The following is an 18,272-nucleotide window of genomic DNA, read 5'->3' as shown; positions in this document are numbered from 1 at the left end:
TACAAATAGTAGCTCTTGCAATGACCCCGAAGGCTTCCCATCACAGCAGGCAAAGCTGACTTACAAAAACCACATAGCCAAAAAAGCAAAACACCCAAATGTCTGGAACTGTCATCATCCTCTGCTGTCTCCTCCGCTAGGTGGGGCTCAAACTCTAAAGCACCTTCTCTTCCTCAAAAACAGAAGAGCTGAAGGACTTAAACATGGAGCATTTGAGCAGTAATGTCACAAAAAAGCCCAAGAACAAGTCTTATGAAGAGGTTTGTTTTATTCACTAAGGTTCTCAAAATCACACGCCTGCAATTAAGGACCTGATCCTAATGCATTTGAACAGATGGAGAAGGCATAAGGTGAACAGCTACAACACAAAATAAGGGAACAACTGAGACCGAACTCTCTTGATATGTCTCCAGCTAATTATGTGGAAAAAGAAATTTAAAAAATCCTTGTACCCATATATCGGCAGACATATTGATACAGCGGACTAAAATGCTTTCATTAGCTATGTCTCTGGGACACAGCCAGCCCTCCCCCCGTCTCTTCTGCACACAGCTCTTAAAACAAACTGGCATTCGACATCCCAGAGCAACAGTTTTCTTTGAACAGCACAAACACCTTTCTCCCATTCTCCTTCTTTTTAGTGGCAAGTTAAATCATGAAAATAAAGCTGCTGACAAGGAAAACAGTAATGCAAACTTGGAAAATACTGTGAAAATAAGTTCCTCTGCCCTTGCTCTCTTGCTTGTTCAGACCCACAGGCTTTGGACAGCCAAGAACGTGCACTCCAGTGCAGAATTACAGGAGCACCACTGCGAACAAATTGCAATGGCAGTGGGTACAGACATACCTTTCCGGGACCACGTCAAAGCTTTAGTGTTCCCACCTTTCTCTTCTTATGGGAAATTGTCCCCGGTGTGCCCCATAATTCTTATCAGTTATGGGAGGGTAGGAAGGGTAAAAGTTAAGAACCATCTCTTGGGAAACCAAAGCTAATGCTGGACAGTAGGAAGCAATGACAGAATAGAGATGACCTGACTTTTTCTCTTAAAGAGTCCCTGTGGATTACATCCGTAAAGCATTGATGCTTCTCTCCAGTTTTGCAAGGGAAGATTCATTTTACCCAAGGCTTGACTTGTCTAAAAAGGAAACATGATTCAAAGAACCTGCTTTTACAACCCTAAGGTATTAGGTCATTAACAACTCCTGTTCTAAACTCATTTCCCCTTCTTTCATCTGCAAAGGGCATTTTCCTCCCCGACATCCTAAAGTTCCAAAGGATTATTTCCAACTAATGGAAGTTAATTAAGCACCCCTGACCTATTAGAAGACATTTCTATTCCACTAAGGTTTAGGTTTCATTAGAATTTGGGCACCCAATGTACTTCAAGTCGGTTTTTTATCTGATTTCTGGAAAGCTGTATGGCTGTTAACATTTTTTGTAAGTCTGATAAATACTGTCAGTGACTCAAAAGTACATTGTTTTCTAAATCTCTGTGCAACTGGTTTTCTTCTTACCAGAAGTCTGCAGCACAGAAGTTTGCAGAAGACTTCTGAAGAAATCCCTTGTTGCAGATACCTAAGCACATCAGTCCAACAAACCCCTGTGCTTCTGATTCTTCCCTTACCTGCAGTTATCGACAATGTACTGCACAATCTTGTCGAGCACTTTCTCAATCAGTGCTGTCCGAACCCATATGTGTTTGATGGCCTGAGGTGTCAGAACAGGGGTTTTGCTTGTGGTTGATCCCTGTCTCTTGAGGGGTTCCTGCCCATTTGGCTGATTTTTCCTGCAAAAGGAGATAAAGTAAAAGTAGTCAGAATTGAGATGACTCTTCGCACAGAAATCGCTCCAGTGAAAGACTGCGTGGAGAGGTGTTGGAATACACAGCACGTATCTGACAAATGTGATTCTGTATACCAGCTGTCTGCATTACTGTGTTAGCACTCACTACCACTGGGGTGTGGACTTTCAGTCAGACCATCATCAGGGATTTTCTGAAAATCATGGCTCCAATGATTTAGGATGCCTCAGTTCCAAGTTATGAATAGGAGAAGTCTGCAAAGATTATCTAATTCACAGACAGATGCTAAACCACCTCTAAAAAAAGCCCCCAAACAGGCCTGTATTAGTATCTCAGGCTAGGTAGTTGCCTACCAAAAATATCTTTTCTGCTTCTGGAGCTTTAGGAAAAGCCCAACATTTGAGCTCCTCTGAAATGCCCACATACTAGGCTGAAATGAATAGGTTGTAAATCCACTGCAGACCATACACCCCAAAAGAATGAAAAAACAGCAAAATGCAAAGTGTAGCAGAAAGTAAGGAGCACCTGATGAATGGAAGTTTGCTTCTTATCAAACAAAGCTTCACACTTAGTTGTGAAAGCCACAGGGAGAATGGTAAAAAGAAGATCCTTGTCTCCCCGCTTTGTCTGGTACCTTCAGGCCGAAGCTCGCCACGACCCCAAGAAGGCACGCAGCTCTTTCGGCATGAGATACTCCCACGGAGACCAGAAGCGTGGAGGATTTGGGATAGCACAGGCCGAGCTTTTCCAGGGACCTCTTGCCATACCATCGTTAAACAATCAGGGCACAGGCCCATCTTTTCATTCTCTCTGCAAAGCACCATATATAGCTGTAGCACATTCTGTGCTGGCGTCTTGGCAGCGAGATCCTATCTCCTACCACCTACAGAACGACAACAAGACAACTAAGAGATAAGCAGCATCAAACTGAGAAACTAGAACTATAGCAAATGAGCATCCAAAGCCAGCTGGGAGCTTGCTTACAGCCAAGACCCCCTGCTTGTTCCTACAGCATAAGCCAGCATGGCAACAGGTCCACCTCAGAAACGAGGAGCTTAACGCTGCCTTTTAGTGGCAGGATGGCAAGCTGGCTACACAAAGCAGAATCACTTCCCAAGTTGGCTGTCAACGAGAACGCGGGGGCTGCTCAGCACGGTGGGCTCTGAACCACACGGGAAGTCGTCGTTCCTCTCTGTGGAGTTATCTGCTGCCCAGAAAATCTGCTTGACCCCGGTCCCATGAGGGACAGTGGCGTGTTGTGCCCCAGGCACGCCATGGGACGGTGTTTTGTCGCATGAACAGGACTTTTCTCTGCAGACCCAGCATGCCATGCTTCCTGCACAGCCCTACGCGGTTGGAGCTGCGATTTGCATCGTGCCAAGGAGCAGTTTTGTGCCTTCTCAGCACAACACACGTGCTCTTATCCACGCTGAGTCTCCTGCCACAACAAGCATCCACTTCTCATCCATTGAGTACTGGTGTCCAAAATACATTTTCACAGGCAACACGCTCCCTTCACTTCTTCAGTGGCTCTGACACCAATTACCACTTGTCACTGTTGAGATAATGAGTGGCCTGAGCAGATTTGGAGCCAGAGACCGATTTTGAAGCTGAATGTGCCGCCTGGAGCTTTTCAGTTTCTAAAAGGTGACCCACAAAAAGGAAAATGTTCTCTCTGTTTCTCTTTCCTGCTGCCTAGCAAAGGAGCTAAAATGTGAATTTGTGTTCCTTCCTTCCCACTAGCTCTGCCTGCGGCATGAGTTATGTAAGACAAGACGACAGCACCACTTCCGTGCCGAACACCCAACGTGCTGCAACAAGTCGCAACGCACCATTTTATAAGGTGGTACCAGCCACACAGAGCGTCCCGTGACAGCGCTGGTGGGGCCCTGCCCCAAATCCTCTCCTAAGATCCATACTGCAACTAAGCGACGCGTCCGTAGCACAAGCTGGAGATGAAGCTGTGCCAGCCCTGCCCCATCCTGTGATGGGTGTGTGCTCCTGCACCAGGCAGTGCAGCTGCAGGAGAAGGGTGGACTGTAAAGCCGAGCACTGGGAGAGCTTCCTACTGCTGCAGCTTTGCCTTGGCTCTCCACGCACTGCATAGGGCTGACAGGGAGGACTAACCCTCTTCAGCTCTTTCCCAGAAAATCTTCCCCTTAAAATAGAAGAAAAAGAAGGTTCAATTTTGTCCTAACGAGGAGAGAAACCCCGATGTCTTCAACAATCTGCAGTAGAAAATGCATGTTCTCAAACGATCCTGTTCTTTCACAGCACCCAGGTCCTGTTTCAGGAAAGTGCTCAATGACAAAGAGTAAATACATTACTTGGGTGCTGTTTGGAGAGAGAGCTGTAATTCCCCTCTACATTTACAGAGTCCCCAGTCCTCCATGAGGCCATGACAGCACCTCTGCAAGGCAACACACAGGCAGAGACAATCCCAAGTCAAGAAATACACGTGACACCACTGAACAGAGGATCTCAAATGTGTTTGACTGCATTCTAAACAGGGGCTTTCTTAGCCACAGCCTCAGGAGCAATTAGACTGCTACAGCACTTCTGTCTCATTTTATACGTTCAGTGAAGCGAGTCCACCCCCTGCTGTATTTCCTAATAGAGTCTCTTTGCTGTGCATATTTTCCACAGCACTTAAAATCTGTAGCTGTTACTAGCTGAAAAACACACAAAATTTCTCCAAGAGAAACCACAGAATTTAAGTTCATTTGCTCCTTTCTATGACGAGGACACAGCCAAAGGTCTCTGGTGCTTAGAGCAGGGTTCGTGTGGGCTCTTAACTGAGGAGCAAGGCTGGTGGATTTTCAGTAGAAAGCATCCTTCTTCCCAATATTTAAAAAATTAAAATTAATAAAATCCCAGTTTATATCAGTAGAGACACAATTAAAACATGTATCAAAAAATAGGTGCATACCTGTTAAAAACTACATAACAAAGTCTGATAATTAGAAGCCCAATACAGATAAATGCCAGAAAGTTACACAGAAATCCAAGTTACACAGAAATCTAAGCTAATTTAAACAACTGTCAATAATTGAAGACTTCAATGCAACACGAATTGAAGCTAAGCTCTTGACAAAGCCCTTCATGCAGCAAGTTGATCAAGAGGCTAAAAGTTCCTACACTGTACAAAGACCTCTTAAGGCTCAGCAGTGCCACTGCACTACTGTCTACAGACAGAAGAAAAAATGCTCCTGTCCTGAGTCTACAAGACAAGACACTCATCCCACAGGCTCACGCACTGTGAGTCAGTCAGCAGAACCACATGGAAAATTTTAATTGCACTACTCACCTCTAGCAAGAAGTTTAGGACTTCCAGCAAGTCCTTCTCAAGTCCTTGACTCCAGCATGAACTCAGCTGTGCTCAAGCCCAGCGTGTACTGACCCGCTTTCCTATAATCGGTCTCTCACTGCTGACCACCTCTTCAGAGAACACTGGGCTGGAAGGGACCTCAAGGATCACCTGGTCCAACCTTTGCTGGTAAAAGCACGGTCTAAACAACATGGCCTAGTCCCCTGTCCATCTGAATCTTAAGAGTGTCCAATGTTGGTGAACCCACCGCTTCCCTGGGGAGATTATCCCAGTGGCTGATTGTTCTCAGTGTGAGAAATTTTCCTCTTGTGTCCAATCAGAGTCTCCCCAGGAGTAACTTGTACCTGTGACCCCTCATCTTCTCCATGGGACTCCTTGTCAAAAGGGAGTCTCCATCATCTTTGTAGCCGCTCTTTAAATACTGGAACATGGTGATAAGCTCTCCCCTAAGCCTTCTCTCTTCTCAGGGCTGAACAAACCCAGTCTCTCAGCCTTTCCTCATATGGCAGGCTGCCTGGTTCCTTGATCATCTTTGTGGACCTCTTCTTGAGTTCATCCTTCCTTCTATCACTCTTTGCATCCATTAACTCAACTATTTCTACCATAATACCCACAAATCATTTGTTACTGGTTTGGCAAGGAGCGTGCCAAAACAGCTCTTCCAGTAAGTCTGTTCTTCAGTTCCTCTTGCCACCCACATCCCTTCCCACCAACAGTCCAAACTGGTCAGCCATGCCCTGACCGTGAGCACTCTCTAAAATCACCAGTTGTTACTCACTTTTGCTGCTTTGTGCGGGCTGGACGCACTGACCCGCTATACTGAGAAGCAAATTGAAACACCAAAGACCCAATTCCCAACCTCTGCCCTTTTGCTAGCTGTCAGCTTGATCAAACAAAACCATTCGCCTTACAGTCACAGGCACTAAAGGAACAAAGCTTGAACAAACGTGGCCAAGAAAGGCCCCTTTGCCTTTACCAAGCAGTCTCTGTAGCCTCTCCAGGCTGCACACACATCGTATGAATTTTGCTGATAAACAGACCTCAGCCTCACCTGCTTTCCACCTGCTGCTGCAGCTCCTGCACTTTCTTGCACACGTCTCCAGCTATGGCATATGTCTTGCCAACTTTGGTGAACAGCGCAGCCACCTTGTCCGTCCGCAGGAAGCCGGCAGCCCTGCGCTTCAGCATGTGCAGGAGACATGCTTCCACAACACCTGCAAGAAAGGGAAGGAGATAAAGTTATGGGTACTGCTGTCCTTCAGTCCTCTCTTGGGTGAAGGCCACCTGCTAACACCCACTGGTCAGGTGTGGAGTCAAGAGAACAGAGGAGGGGGTGAAGAGACAGACGGAAAGGCAGACTAGATCTCAACATCAGATGGTGCAAGCACGTGTCTGATCTGCAGCAATAAGCACCTTGGAAGTTACAGATAAAGTCAGTACATAAATGCACCAAAGGACTGAAGTATCTCCCAGTATCTTCACCCCATTTTACGCACATCACTTTGAAAGAATTCCCAATTCTACTGAAAACTATGTCAAAGGCAAAACCTCTCCTCAACTCATGGCAGAACCAGGTCCCCCAACTCAAGGTATAACGAGCTAGAAATCTGCTTTTACTGATGATCTCTGTTTTGAGCAGAGGCTCCTGTTTATCTTTGTGAGCTGCTGCATTCATTTCTCCCACTTGCATTTCTCCATATGGTCTGGTGTTTGAGATGAAAAGGACTAATAGGAGGTCACACTTTCCTGTTATTTGCTCCTCATTTTTAAAATCACGTTGTAGGAATTTTAGCACTGCCCTTGAAGAATGATACTGGCAAGAAGGCAGCTCCTGGCAGTTACAGAGTTCAGGTTCAAACCTGAACTGATCTCTGAACACAGAATGTGAGAAATTGCTGTATTTAACCAACTCCTGGCACGCAGTCGATTGCTGTGCATCATTTAACCTATCTAGTAACCAGACAGCTTTCATTGCCACAGGATCTTGATTTGCAGAAGCAGGTAGAACAAATCATCCTTTTATTTCTGACTATTAAAATACTAACTCTTTGTGTCCCAAATGGAATTGAGATACTCTCATTATGCCACCTCTCATTGCAAATAGGTATGAAAATAACAAAAAAAGTCTACCAACTCCCCCCCCCTCAACTGCCTTATGTATTCCATTCTCCTCTAGAAAAGGGAAAAAAGCATGAAACACATGCAAACATTACTATCGCATTGGTTAACATGATTGGGAAGGAACTTGGGTGCAATGAGACTATGGTAAACATGGAAACCTCCAGGACAGGTAGGGCATCAGGAGAGTTAAAGCTGCTTTTATTATGTGTTTCACTGTTTAAAATGGCATATTCAAGACAAAATCACAAACTGCTCCTAGAGTACTGCTGCCTGCAGATCTCTCATTACATGGTGACTAATACAAAACTTAGAGAAACGAGGGGGCTGCGTGAGGAGCGACAGACGTACAAGAATCAAAGCCGGAGCCACACTTTCTTCAGAACACATACAACCCACAAGCATCGGAGTCCAGCTAGGTCACAGCTGAGCTGGGTTTTTTGTGTGTCTATGTGTGTGTGCTTTGTCTTGTTTTAATATTCCTGAACTCTGAAACAAGTCTCATTGAGGGAAGTGGACTTTTGAGGTGTCTGGGTGGAGAAGAGAAGCTTGGTTGTTTTACTGTGCCAACAGAAGGAACATGTATCAAACACAGCAGCGGGATGGCTGGCTGGAAAGTGGTACAATGATGATGCCTTCCCCTCACCTAGATTATGGGAAAGGCATTTTCCTTCTGGTGAAAATAGGGAAGACAGGAGACTTCTAACATCAGCCCACTTGGTCCTCCCTCTCTTCCTTCGCATTAGGAACAAATGGATTAATGACAGTGAACTTAACACATCACCACGGGACATTTCAGTTCACCCTTGGCTGGCGAGTGGCCCACAGCTTGCGGCTGCTCCAGGCTCTTTTGTGTATTCACACCGTTCTCAGTTACTCTGGGTTTGTCACCTCAAACACAATTACAAATAGCCAGGCCTGTAACGAGCTTCCACCACCACTTGGAGAGACTCTCTAATTTGAAATGTGTAACACACCTTAATCGAGTTATGTTGTGGACATCCATGTTCCAGCCTAGAAAATTCTCCAAGCGCCAGGGGCAAGCTCCTAGAAGAGTGACTGGTTCAAGTCTTTGCATCAGTAACAAAGATCTCCAGGGTAAGGAACCCACATACCCAGCGACCACGCGTCTTGACGTGTAGGACGTACAGCCTGGAGGAGCAGCAGCCATTGGCTACCAGATCTTTTAAGGAATCAACTGCAACTCAGACATCACTTGGTTAGGAGCTAGAGAACAAACTGACAGACCTCAGAAATGACAGCATCACCTGTGACCGGTATGAAGTTACTCTGCAATCGCAGGTACTGAAGGTGAACCACTTGTTCAGACACTTGCTGGACTAAAATCCTACGGGCTACTGGAAAAATAATAGGAAATGAACAATGATGCTAGCGAAGATAAACCCCTCCCAAAGCACTGGAGATCACTACAAGACAATAAAGCCATAAACCTGGTAAGACAGGCTCACCTTCCAACAGAGCCCACCATCTAGCTTTGGACAGAAAGATTAAAAGGCCTATGAACTGAGAAGAAAATGTAATACTACTACAGCCTGAGAGGGAATAGAGTGCAGCCAGACCTACAACTGATCCACCCGAGAGGTTCACTTTGCAAACCTTACTGTAACATGCTCCGACGGTCACTGGTGAAAGACCACATTGCACTATTTTAGCCTTGCAAGACTGTGCATCAGACATCGAACCAGCTCTCATTTAAACTGCTGCAGGAAAAAGGAACGAGATAAATAAAAAAACAAAATAAAAACCAAGCCTTCCCTGTCTATCAGCTTTTAAATCGAGACTGCAGATGACTCATTCAATCCACATTGTCCATAATAAGGTATGAAGGAGAACAGGCCAACTCATTCAGAGCGAGGGGAAAAACCCCAACGTTATCTGCAAGGTGTGCAGTCGCTGAAACCCCCGCAGGCGTGCCAGCCCTTACAGAAGGGCCCGAGTTCAGCATCTGAGAGATGCTCTCCTGTGTTTAATGACAGCAGGCACTCCTGCAGTAAACTGCAGTTAGAATTGCCACATTAAATTTTTGTTACGAGTAACAAATGGTACTCCATCTGCTCCGATACACACTGCATCTCTCCCAAGATGCGGCAGCTACTTTTGAAAGCAGGCAGTATTCTGTTGCGCTTTCAGCCCAATACTGGCAGGTGCTGAGCATCTCCTGAAGACGCCCCCTCCTTATTGTACTGAACGGCCTCCGAATCCTGTAACACCTGAAAGCCTGCATCTGAGAAAGACCAATCCTCACTGCTCAGTCCCTGGAAGCTGACCCGAGTCCCAGGCAGGGCTGAATGGCAGGAACACCTCCCACGTTTAGCTAGCCCAGAAGCTACGGCAGCCGGGGGAATCACAGGACATGTCTGTATTGAAGGGCATTAGTAAAAACATCCCCCTCCTCTCCAGCACTGCTACCCTATTTCTTTGCTTTGCAAGACTGAAGAACAACCTGCTGAGTGAATGAAAAAATTAAGAGAAGCATTTATGAGGTATTAATAACTTTGCATTTTGTGTCTTATCACACTGCAAAAAAACACTAACTGGCTTCCTGCTATCACTCACTACACAAATTAACCTAATGCATGTTCAGAAAGCACAACCATTTGCTCTTAAGAGTGCAGAAAACAGCTCTAGAAAAAATTGGAAATGTGCTGTGGGATAACCATGCCGCTATTTTGCTTTCATCTGTGAAGGCAGATATGGTTTTAAGCTAAGTAACACTGGATAAAATCTGACAGAAGATAAAATTTCCATGGAAAGCCCTAATTTCCCTATGAGACAGCCAGTGGAATTAAATACTGATGGCTTGGGAATTTGGGATTGTTCATTTTTAACGATGTTTATCAAGATACAACTAACTTGAGTTAGCAAAGCCAAGTCTTCTAATTGTATACCCTGAATTCATTCTCTGTAAAACAGAGAAGTCAACATTCTCTCTTCTCTTCCTTCCTAGTCATAAGTTTATTTAGACTGCAAATTCTTCAGAATGAATTTGATATATTCCTTTATTGCACAACCTATATGAGAACCACTGCAACCAAAATTCCAGTTTCATCTTAAAATCAAACAAGAAACATATACTATCTTAACAGTCTCTCCTCAAGCTGCCTAATCTGAAACATGTCACGTCAATGCTGTTGGCAAGCACGCCAAAAGCACAGGATCATGATGCACTGTGCTGTGACCAGCTTCTTCCAACACTGGAACAACAGGGACAATTCAAATAAACACAGGAAAACCCTACACACACAGAGCCATCCTCCAATAAATGAGTAACTCAGGAGACTGGCAAGCCCTGTGGAAAGCAGAACAGCTGGTAGAAATGAACAGCATGTCTCATGCACTTGCTGATAATGAAGGACTTGTTTTTCTTTTGTTTTGTTGCTGGGTTTTCTTTTTTCTTTTATTTTCTTTGCGTTTTTTTTAAATAAATAAGAGCATTTGAGCATTCACAGCATTCAACTGATGTCTTCAGCATAAATTCCCATGCTATGCAAATCCACCCCCTCTTCTGTTTCCAGGGCAAATAGACAAAGTTGCTGTTTTGTTAGAAAGTGGGCAAAAGAAATACTGGCCCAGCCATGTTATTTCTGTGTCGCTGTAACCCAAATAAAGCCTCGCTGAGTGCTACAAAGTATTCATCCACTTTTACACCCACTATCTCTCTGAAAAAAAAAAGTGTGATTCACCTTTCTTTGTGATCCCCCATTTAATTGCTTATTACCTTCCAGTTTCACTTTAAACAGCCCCGACAAACTGCTGTTTGGATGGATAGAGTATCCTAAATTTTAAAAAACTCGTTATTACTTTCTGTATTTGACTAAGGTCCCATTGCATCAAGCACTGTATAAACACATACTGAGAGACAAACACATAGATAAGACTGATAAAAAGTAGAAGAAAATAGGTATAAATTTGTCTCACTTTTTGCAGTGAGAGAACAGTATTCTCGAATACTTAACAGACATCAGGAACTGAGGATCAAGGCACTTATCAGCATTTTATCTGTAAGTAGATTTATCTGGAAGCAGAGAAGAAAGATTATTCGACCTCGTCCCCTTGTAAGAGGGACAGTAAGTCACCATGTTTCCCCTCTCCATCATATCCCCAAGAAGAGAACAGCAATAACCCCTCCATAAGTGGGGCTTTGCTGCAGCTGGCCCTGGACTACGCTGGAATAACTGTCCTAGAACTTCTTGCTGCTGTTTGCAAAGAGGTTCCAGCCAGGGCCAACCCCAGGAGTCCTAGTCCGGGACAAGCAAAAGCCAGGCTCACTGAGGCGTTGTATGGCAACAGTGGAACAGGGCCAACAGCCTCAGCTTTTGCAGACTCCTCTTCTCTTAGGACACAAGTTTGATCACAGCAAAGCTACCGAGCAGCAAGTCTGACACCGCTTCCCACGCCAGTATACTTCCCAACCAGAACTACTGCCTCAGAAGACAACCACCCCCTTGCTTTTTCAGCTTTTCATTGTGCACAAAAGCCGAAGCGTGGCACTACGCCCTGAGAGAGGACCAGGACACACGGACACATCCCCGCTTGACCCCTCTCAGCAATCAGCTTGTGCCAGGAAACATCCGCTGCAATCAAAGGACATCTGTAGGTGGGGAAGGCAATGCCTGTGGTCTGACACAAGTGGGAGCCCAGCGCTGACGACATCTCTGCAAGCCCGGCTGCTTCTACTCAAAGGAAGAGGGAGCATCTGTGCATCTATCACAGCGGCAGCAGCGGGGGCGAGCGCTCCTTGGTTGCCCATGGGGTTCTGCAAGGCCAGGTAGAGCTGCATGGGAAGAACAAAGACTGATGACAGCACAGGGATGTTCTTCTCATCACAGTCATAGATCCTGTCTAGCAACCATCACAACAACTCTTAACCAGCTACTGTTTTGCTCTGTCTTTCAATTAGAAATAAAGAAAATGAAAAAAGAAAAGCAGCTCTCCGGATGCCTGAAGCAACACATCAATAATTGGTTCCAAATCTTAAATGAAGCAACCTGCCTTTAAAAATAACTGCAAAGAAGTGCATTGCTGTTGCTTAGGAAACAGGCTCTCTTCCCACCTTCACTGTTGTTTTTTTTCTTTCTTTAAAACAATAAAATATTAATGAAACAAATTTAGTGAAAAGCACAGCAGGCACAGCTTTCATTATTAATAAATGTTGCAGCTGCCACAGAGGGCAATTTCCACAGTGACTGTCCCTAAAGCCCCAATATTTAATTATTCCATTGTGACATTTCTCATCACAAGGACTTGGCATAGCATCAGTCCCAGCTGACAGTAATACATGTGTAGTGGTTATTTGCAAGGGGAGAGACACTGGAATTAGCTGCTGGATTGCCTCAAGATGATTGTTCCACGGGATGAGAGATTAATGCACCATGTCCTGTTCTATGTGTAAGGCACCCTCAGATCTGGGCTCAGGTTACAGTCCCAGCCCCTGTGACCTTCAAGTCACTTCATTCTCCTCTACTTCACCCACCGTCAGAGGCTACCAGTACTGCCTGTCTCCAGCTTTCCTCTCCAGACTCCTTTATACAAGGGAATTACTCCAGACCAGCTAACTGACTTTACACTCACATCTGACCTAATCTGAGTTAGCTGTTAAATACACTGGGGCTTTTATCCAGTTAACTATGAAATGCTGGAGGAGAGCAGTACATCTTGCAACACAGATGCCCTCCTGCTCCAACCCAGGGGACCGTGCAGATGTCCCCCTGTAGCGCAGGACAGCAGGACGGCAACCCTCCCCACAGCGAGCGGCACGGGAGTTTCACAGCACATAAGGTAAAGAGGCCAGCTGCCTGCAAGAGTCCAGGAGGGCTTTTCCTTTAATCTGTGTCCACAGGCAGACACCGGTCTTGTATCTCATTGCACCTTGTCAGCATCAGCCATGGCCACATTCTCCTGCACGCACACACAGAGCCACGCTTAGTCAAAAAGGAAGTGTTAACGCATCCTGAACAAACTTGCAGAAGAATCACCTCAAGCTACAGAATCTTTTAAAAGACACAAGAGGACCCTGACAGTGGTGCTCAAATGGCTTTACAGAGAGAAAATACAAGGTATTTGAGGATGTCCCCGTAGCTCCACTTACCTTTTCTCTTTTTGTTTCTCTTGTTTTAAACCAACCCCCGAAATTAGATTTCTACTTTCCAAGCATTGGATTGGAACAGTAAAAGCACACTTCTTACAGTGAAATAAACCAGCATTTACAAACTCTTCTTTCTGAAAACCTCCACATCTCCCCAGGAAAGTCTCCTTTCCTGTGCAGGAAGGCCTCCACGAGCCCTTTGCTTTGCAGTTAGGCTGCCTACACCTCCTGCATTCTGGTAATCTGCATGGGAGTTAGCACTGTTCCTTGGCCAGCTCTTGGATTTAAATCAATTCTCCACGGCAGGCTCTTGGCATTCATCTTGTGGGCTTGTGGGAACAGGTTCTGCTGGACGGTGTCAGAAGAAGAAGAAATTTTAACGGAACACACAAAAGGGTACGGTGTACACAAACACTCCCCTTCCCTGTTTCCATAGTGCATCAGCATACGCTTTCAATCTGCTGAAATCAATACAAATTATGTATTACAACCACACTCAGAGACACAAGCATCAAACCCAGCCAGCGTGCAATGGAGACAATGTCAAGACTACATGGTAGAGCTGGGGGATGGGAAAAAATAATCTTCCCAGATAACTATTCTGGGGGAAGAGAGCTGGAGGGTTAGGTAGAGCAGGTTTCTGAGAAACCACTTTTCTTTATTTTTGAGAAACCAAAAATAGGTAATCCTCCTGGAGTGGCAGAATGCAGATCTCAGATCACTGCCTAGAAAGATAACACACAAAACATTTTAGGGGTTATAGTCAGAAGAACCTTTGGGCCAGGAAAATGAAGTTATTTACCTAATTTTAAAAAAATGAAACATTTTTCCCTTTTTGGAATCTGACACTCTAAAAAGCCGTAAGAAGAGATGAAGATTTAGCTGTTTCTGGAGGAACTGATAACATCAGAAAGACATCAACAGGTAGTTCTGCGTACCAACAGGTAGTTTGTACACCCATACCCATGCTTTTATTTATATGTATGCATGCACACGGGTAAATAACTACTGTAAGCTTTCTGATCACAGCACAATGAGATCCTGAGCCTGCTGACTGTCACTGTACTTACAACAGTAAGTACATACAAAAACTGACTGCAGAAAAATGCAGATATTCACTATGTATAGATTGGAAGAGCAGCACTGCACTTGGAATAGATCAACCAGCTCAGGTGATTGCCTCATATGGTTCAGCTGACAGCACTCATCTAAAAATTCATTAACTCCAGCCAGTTTTGAGGAGCATCCCCTGCAGTATCCACCATTGAATTTAATTAAGTGCATATATGTTATTGATTTACACTCCAAATAATCATGGTCCCCAACAAGCTTTGGAAAACGTCACTTTTTTTTATGACTTCAACAAGGCTACTTCTTTCAGGGTCAAGTGAACAAGTTCAGTTTTCTCCTTTTTTGCCTTTATGAAAATCTTGACATGACTTAATGGAGTGTGAAATAAGAGAGCTCTAGGGAAGGGTAGTAAGCAGAGAAAAGAAGGCCTATGGAAGGATTATTTATGGGGTTTATTTAGCAGATGAGATTTTTCTTAGACAGGAAGAAATACTGCAGCTAAATACTTTGTTTTCATGGAAACTGTGCACAGGGAATTGAATTCATGAGGCTGAAGAAAATAAGAACAAGTGAAAAGAGGAGGATGATAAAGAAGCAATCAGATGCTCACGATCTCCAGCTGCTGCTGCTTTACCTAGTTAATCACAGCCCTGCCCAGTTTGAAACCATTGTTATTACCAGGTGATAGCATGCTCTGTCATTAAGAAATGCATAATGAGTAGATGAGATACCCAGCTGTACCCATATACTAGCTAAGAAGCAAACGAGTGCAGAGGAGATACCCAAATTTGCTCCTTTGTCCAAAGGGTACTGCTTTGTGCATTTTATGGAAGAGGGGAAAACTGAATAGCAAGCATGTGTTTAAGTCTCAATCCCTGTTCGACATTCTGCCTTCAAATGCCACGGATCGTAGACTGTCCAGATAGAGCTGCCCTGCAAATAAGGAGCTTCAGGTGACAAAGCCAAGTACGCTCATGGGACACCAGGCAAGGACAATAAGCACAGAGCTGTGCCACAGCCATGCTCTCACTCCCACCCGCCTCACCTGATCTTCACTACATCATTCATCAAACCCAAGCATGCAACAACCACAGCAACCGAGACGGAAGGATTCCCTCGCCGATCAGAACAAAAAGCACTAAAAAAATGTGCTTCATTTTGAACTAGTATCTTCCTCAGACCTCTGGTGCTGTGATTTAAACATCATAGCATGGGGTATGAATGACATAAAGATATCTGCAATCACTTCTTAATTTTCAGGGTTAAGCACATAAATCTCCACAATGAAAGAGTTCGTATGTCACCGAGACAGAGGAAGTACCCTTAGCACAAAACCCGATTGCTTCACAGGAGAGTAGGAAGCAAGAGTATAAGAAGTCCAATTAAATATTTTCTTGACAATCACCACCTCAAGCTAATGCCTCAGTAGTTAAGCACAACTCATGCTTGATAACTGAGCAGCCCTTAATAGCTACATGCATCAAAGTTACCTGTGCTGATGTATGACTTCAGTACGTTCTTTTAGCATATACCCATTTTTCATTTCACCACAAGGCTGTGGACATCTGAAGCTTGCAGCCTCACTGTAAGTCTGATATATTTATTACACATTCTTATTTACAGCAGCCCTACCACGGTTATATCAGAATAACATCAGCACTGCTAAGAGACAGGTATCTCAGGGAGTTAAAAGGCACTGTATTTCTGCTGTAGCTCTTACTCTGACTGGTCAGCTGAGAAGTCAAGATGCCCAATGTTAGATCATCTGGGAGGGCAAACTGTTTTCATATTTAATTTCATTATCATTTCAGGCTGCAAAATAAAGACCTTTAAAGTATCTTTTACCTTTATTACTGTTTGTTAAAGCACTAATGTAGCAAATCACTTGGAATCCATGCAAAGGAAAATACCAAGGTGATAGGTGCTAGAAGAACACCAAGTATATTTCTTTCACAACAGCACAAAGAGACGATCAGGGCTGCACAGAACTAGGTCCTGTGCAACTGTCTAGGGGGGAGACAGTCTCTGCCTTGAAGAGTCCATCAGTAAAACTGCACTTGATGACTACCAGAAAAAAACCCTTTCCGTTTCACTCTCGCAGGTTTCATGTGAAAGGAGATTCACTGTTAAGAAATGTTGAAAACACACTACAAAATAATGATTTAATTTGAAAACTCCACTTATGGATTCAAACCATCCAGTTAACTATATCAGGAGAAAGCACCTTTCCCCCTGGAAACAAGGTAAAACCAGCAGTTACTGGGAACTGAACATCCAAGGCTGTGTGGCTTAATGGTTAAGTTCACCTGAACTCAAGCTACTTACATTTTGCTCTGCCACACAGACGGGACACAGACATCGTATTTTCAATAAATCCCTGACAAAAAAATTATCTAAATGCACAATCCTCAGTTCTAAAGATAGCTCTGGCTGAGAAACATCAGGGCTAGAACTTGGTGACTGCTCCTCTTTAAAATCTTGACCATTAAGCTTCAAAGATCTCAATAACCTTCAGGAAATGGAAGTGTTTCCATTAAACACTATTAAGAGTAAATAAAAATTACTGAGGTTTCTCTAAATAATTGAATATGATAAAATTCATTGGCCCAGGACTAAAGTAAAATGTTTAGCAGAGTGCTCTAAAAAGCATGAGAGATTATATTTCACTTTCAAACTAAAAATACGTGCAGTTCAAAAACTGATTTCACATCACAGCTAATATTCACTCGCTTTTTTTTCTCTCCTCCATAGCATGCCACTCATTACTTTAAAGCAGTCATCTTTGGAGCACAATCAAAAACCTTTTATATTTGTGTGAAAAATTGTCTACCACCAATTATGATCATCTCTGGTACTCTCTTTGCGCTAAAATGTTTATGGAGTGAGACAGAATCTCTCTAAACTATTTTATAAGCATTATTTCATCACTGAAAGTGTTCCATTTGTTTTCCAAATAGGAGTAGTAATACAGGGAGGCTCGTATTTTATTTATGAGACACCTGCATTTCCATAGCAGATTAACTAATTTTTTTAAAAATATCAATGCCAAGGATAGAAAGCCAAAAGAATTAAAATAATAAATTGTCTGATCGGACAATGGTTATTTACATCTATTTCTACATAAGTTACATTTCTGTGAGCTAAGGAAAAAAGAAAGAGAAGAAACCAAATTCTTAATTTTTTGTTAAACCTAGCAGCATTGTATTATTTAGAAGCCTCAAGGGAATCACCTAAAAACCCCAAAGCATAAGGCATCTTTTCCTAATGGAGCTGATTTTCACAGGAACAGGAAAGCTGTAACTCCAACTGCAACTGATGGGAAGAGCTTGTTGCATGGACGCTCAGGACACTCCAAAAACGAGGTCCAGACTAGTTCCAAATCAGTCTCCTGTTTTTTTCACCTGTCAACACTTTGTTGTCATACTTTAAATAGGAGGCAGAGAAAGGGCTTCTATCAGGAACTTATTTCTCACCTTAAAAACAAACAAACAGAGTTTCCCGCATTGCTGCATTCCACAATTTTACTGCAAGCCTGTGGATATTTGATATTCTTCTGAAAGCTTTACCATCTTCAAGCATGCCACTGGGTAAGAATCTCTGGATAAGAAATGTATTTAAGAAATACATTTCTATTCCTCAGTTGATTTTATTTTCCTGTCATGAACTTTAATCCGGTCTTGTAATTTAGGGCCGTGAAGGAAAAGATTTCTGACTCATGATTTTTCATTGCTTGGGGCTGGCAATCGTGACGTTTGGTGACTCTGATAATTGCTTGGACTTCAGGTCCTGAACGAGAGAAAACAGAACACAAGCTCCAGCATCATGCAGTCATTGGCTCCTAATTAGA

The 18,272-nt window shown here is 43.7% G+C and overlaps 1 protein-coding gene across 13 annotated transcripts in view; it reads right to left on the bottom strand.

The window, feature by feature from the left end:
* The window catches only part of SGSM2 (small G protein signaling modulator 2), a 69,668-nt gene that overhangs the window by 27,648 nt on the left and 23,748 nt on the right, over window positions 1–18,272 (bottom strand). For 9 of the 13 annotated variants that reach the window (XM_074845623.1, XM_074845622.1, XM_074845617.1 and 6 more), the window contains exons 3-4: window positions 6,182–6,344; window positions 1,626–1,787 (exon numbers count right to left, since the gene is read on the bottom strand). In XM_074845623.1, the coding sequence (XP_074701724.1) occupies window positions 1,626–1,787; window positions 6,182–6,344 (325 nt within the window). Of the gene's footprint in view, window positions 1–1,625; window positions 1,788–6,181; window positions 6,345–8,225; window positions 8,247–17,898; window positions 18,212–18,272 lie in introns of those variants that run through there. The other 4 variants (XM_074845624.1, XM_074845625.1, XM_074845629.1 and 1 more) reach the window with 3 other exon arrangements.

Source organism: Strix aluco, chromosome 19, assembly GCF_031877795.1.
Source record: "Strix aluco isolate bStrAlu1 chromosome 19, bStrAlu1.hap1, whole genome shotgun sequence".
Taxonomy (NCBI): Eukaryota; Metazoa; Chordata; class Aves; order Strigiformes; family Strigidae; genus Strix; species Strix aluco.
The sequence above is the reverse complement of the archived record's forward strand: the minus strand, read 5'-3'. Positions and strand labels throughout refer to the sequence as shown.